General features: G+C 57.3%; 2 protein-coding genes across 2 annotated transcripts, besides 5 other annotated features; both read left to right on the forward strand.

Moving 5' to 3' along the window:
* The first annotated feature begins 105 nt into the window (after positions 1-105).
* Positions 106-131: a microsatellite.
* Positions 132-249: 118 nt separating this feature from the next.
* TraAM80_08972 (uncharacterized protein) lies at positions 250-675 on the forward strand (the record flags this gene model as incomplete). The annotated part of the gene is made up of 1 exon (XM_029385684.1): positions 250-675. The coding sequence occupies one exon, from the start codon at positions 250-252 to the stop codon at positions 673-675; it is 426 nt and encodes a 141-aa protein (XP_029234494.1).
* Positions 676-1,003: 328 nt separating this feature from the next.
* On the forward strand, positions 1,004-2,938 carry TraAM80_08973 (heat shock cognate 70; the record flags this gene model as incomplete). Its single annotated transcript, XM_029385685.1, has 1 exon — positions 1,004-2,938. The coding sequence occupies one exon, from the start codon at positions 1,004-1,006 to the stop codon at positions 2,936-2,938; it is 1,935 nt and encodes a 644-aa protein (XP_029234495.1).
* Positions 2,939-2,992: 54 nt separating this feature from the next.
* Positions 2,993-3,021: a microsatellite.
* Position 3,022: 1 nt separating this feature from the next.
* Positions 3,023-3,049: a microsatellite.
* A 619-nt stretch (positions 3,050-3,668) lies between these two features.
* Positions 3,669-3,702: a microsatellite.
* A 140-nt stretch (positions 3,703-3,842) lies between these two features.
* Positions 3,843-3,875: a microsatellite.

Below are 3,875 nucleotides of genomic sequence, written 5' to 3' on the forward strand. Positions count from 1 at the left end.
GTGTGCGCCTGAGCGCCATCAAAAGGAAATGATAGCGGTTTCTCTGCCGTTGGCCACCCTCTTTCCGTAAAGGAAAGGAGGCGGCAGCGTAAGCACGGAGGCGGAATATATATATATATATATATATATATCAAGAAGTGGAAGTTAAATAGTTTACAGTATTCTGTGGTTGTCCTTTATTCGGTTACTTATGATTTGTATGGTGGTGATGAGCTGACTTGTGCAGGAACGCCGCCCTGACACACAGAGATGCCTACCACATTTGTTTTTGCTTTTTTGTTTGTTTGTTTCCTTGTACGAGCGGCGTTTCCTCACGCGCAGGCCTCTTTTGCTGAGGCGAAGCGACAGGCGTGTGCACGGAGGCGGCGCAGGCAGGGTGAGCAGTGCTCCCAATATCGGCCGTGGGAGCTCCCAGGAGTGGGGGGTGCGGTGAGGGGGGTGGGTGCACGGAGCAACGGGGCCACGGTGTGGCCACCGACGGGGCCGCCTTCTCACCCCACGCTTTTTCCGGCGTTGGTGTCTACCCCGCGGCTGGATGCGGAGAAGAGGAAGAGCAACGTTGCGTGTGGCATGCCATTTGTAGAGGATGTTCGCGTCTTTGCGTCGGACTGGGTGACGCTGACGATTCAGCAGCGGCGGAAGGCGCCCCTGTGCGTCGTGGAGCTTCCCCCTTAAAACCCACGTGCCTCTTGGACTGTCCTCGTCGCTGGTGGTGCCAGCGTGTGTGGCTGCGACGGTGGCGGTGTGTGGTGATCGCAGGGCCGTCATTGCCTTCTGCAACTGTGCTTTTTTTTTGTCTTGTTTTTGTTTTGGCACGTCGTCGACGTCACATCACGCGCGGGTGTGAAACGCCGCGCATCTGAGCCGCTACTGCAAAGCTTTGCAGCTTGGCTGGAGAACACACACGCTACGGCAAGAAGAAACTACAAGGAGAGAAAGGAGAAACAAAAGAAAAAGAGGAAACAAAAACAAGTGACGGTATTATAGGGAGAAGGCAAAGCTGATGTCCGCCGTCATTGGCATCGACCTTGGCACGACGTACTCGTGCGTGGGCGTCTTTAAGAACGATCAGGTGGAGATCATTGCGAATGACCAGGGCAACCGCACGACGCCGTCGTATGTGGCGTTCACCGACACGGAGCGTCTGGTCGGCGATGCGGCGAAGAACCAGGTGGCGATGAACCCGACGAACACCGTCTTCGACGTGAAGCGCATGATCGGCCGCAAGTTCGACGACCCCGATCTGCAGTCGGACATGAAGCACTGGCCCTTCAAGGTGACGGTGCGGGAGGAGAAGCCGGTGGTGCAGGTGGAGTTCCAGGGCGAGACCAAGACGTTCTTCCCCGAGGAAATTAGCGCCATGGTGCTGGCGAAGATGAAGGAGACGGCGGAGTCGTACCTGGGCGAGACGGTGAAGAAGGCTGTCATCACGGTGCCCGCGTACTTCAACAATGCGCAGCGGCAGGCGACGAAGGACGCCGGCACAATTGCGGGGATGGAGGTGCTGCGCATCATCAACGAGCCGACGGCAGCCGCCATTGCGTACGGCATGGACAAGAAGGCGGAAAAGGGCGAGAAGGTGGTGCTCATCTTTGACCTTGGCGGCGGCACGTTTGACGTCACCCTGCTGACGATCGACGGCGGCATCTTTGAGGTGAAGGCGACGAACGGCGACACGCACCTGGGCGGCGAGGACTTTGACAACCGCCTTGTGGATTACTTTGCGACGGAGTTCAAGACACGGTTTGGAAAGGACCTTCGCAGCAACGCGCGGGCTGTGCGGCGCCTGCGTACGGCGTGCGAGCGTGTCAAGCGGACGCTCTCAAGCTCCGCAAATGCCAGCATTGAGATCGATGCGCTGTATGAGGGGTGTGACCTGTTCTCGAAGATTACCCGTGCCCGCTTTGAGGAGATGTGCCGCGACCAGTTCGAGCGCTGCCTGGAGCCCGTGAAGAAGGTTCTGCTGGATTCCGAAATGACGCCGCAAGATGTGCACGACGTCGTCCTCGTTGGTGGTTCCACCCGCATTCCCCGCATTCAGCAGCTCGTGCAAAACTACTTTGGGGGCAAGGAGCTGAATCGATCGATCAACCCCGACGAGGCGGTAGCATACGGCGCGGCGGTGCAGGCGCACATTCTCGCAGGTGGGCGCTCAGACAAGACGGAGGGCCTGCTCCTCCTCGACGTCACCCCGCTTTCGCTGGGCGTGGAGACGGCTGGCGGGGTGATGTCTGTTCTTATCCCGCGCAATACGACGGTGCCCACCCAGCAGTCGCAGACCTTCTCCACGAATGCGGACAACCAGCGCAGCGTGGAAATTAAGGTGTACGAAGGGGAGCGCCCGCTTGTGTCGCAGTGCCAGTGCCTTGGCACCTTCACCCTCAGCGATATTCCGCCCGCGCCGCGCGGCAAGCCACGCATCAAGGTTTCGTTTGACGTGAACACGGATGGCATCCTCGTCGTAAGCGCGGTGGAAGAGTTGGGCGGAAAGACGCACGCGATCACCATCACCAACGACAGGGGCCGCCTGTCCAAGAACCAGATCGAGAAGATGGTGAAGGAGGCGGAGCAGTTTGCCAACGAGGACCGGCTGAATGCAGAGCGCATTGAGGCCCACAACGCGCTGGAGAACTACACGTTTTCGCTGCGCGCGACTCTGAGTGATCCGGAGGTGGAGGCCGGTATCTCCTCGGCGGACCGGCAACAGATTCAGGCCGCCGTGAACACTGCCGCGGCGTGGCTTGAGGAGAACCCTGAAGCCACGAAGGAGGAGTACGACGCGAAGACGAAGGAGATTGAGCAGGTGGTGCACCCCATCCTCTCCGCGTTCTACATGAAGCGAACGATGGAGCGGCCGCACGAGCCATCCGCTTCGGCGGCCGCGCCGGGGGAGGAGGACGGGGCATCCGCGCCGCCGCCGCCCACTGACGTGGACTGATTGCCCGCATACGCAACCAGCGCGAGCGAAATAAGGTACGCCTGCGTACGCGCGCACAGACACACACACACACACACGCACACGTATATATTTATATAATTATTTATTTATCACAGCGTGAGGAAAATTGGGTCACAGGGCGCGAAACAAACGAGGCGGAAGAAACGAGAACTGGAAAGCGTGAGTGGGGGGTGAACAAATAATGTTACTAAGGAGCAGAGAGTGAGGGAGCAAAAAAGGAGCAGGTGAAGCGAAGGAAAGGAAGATTGCGCGAGTGGGGTGGAAATACTCTTTTTTTTTGTTTTTGTTTGGTGGTGGTACGGTGCGGAGGCCGGCGGGGAAGTGAGAGCGAGGAACTATTGCTGCCGGAGCCGCCGCGGAGAGGCGAGACCGTCCCACACGCACAGTGAAAAGCGGCGTGCGGCTGAATGGGCCGCCTGACGAGACTCGGAATAGAGCCAAGAGGGGCGCAGCAGTCTGACGGAAAGAAGGAGAAAATGTTAGCCCCTAAGCAATAGAAGAGAAGTGGAGAATGTCGCACAGGGCGGGGAGCGGGCTGAGGCGGCACGATGGGGCAGTGCATGTCTGCATGCAAGGTATGGACGTGTGCCTGCTTCCTCACATGTATGCATGTTCTTTGTTTTTTCTTCTCTTTTTTTTCCGTTTTATGTGTTATTAACGCAATTAGATAGTCCCGGGTGGTTAAACACGAGGCCGCACTGGCACGGGAGTGGTGCGTCGGAGTTTGCGTGCGTGCGTGCGTGTTTACCTAACTTGGTTGGATTGAGGAGATAGAAATATAGCAATCAAAGTAAGTCGGAGGAAGTCTCTCTGGTGGTGGTAGTAGGGAAGCCGCATAATTAGGGTTCCGTAGTTATTTTAACAAAGCAAGGAAGGAGGGCTGTTTTTTTTGTTTGTTTGTTTGTTTTGTTTTGTT

Source organism: Trypanosoma rangeli, assembly GCF_003719475.1.
Source record: "Trypanosoma rangeli strain AM80 chromosome Unknown Tra_15.4_contig_00491, whole genome shotgun sequence".
Taxonomy (NCBI): Eukaryota; Euglenozoa; class Kinetoplastea; order Trypanosomatida; family Trypanosomatidae; genus Trypanosoma; species Trypanosoma rangeli.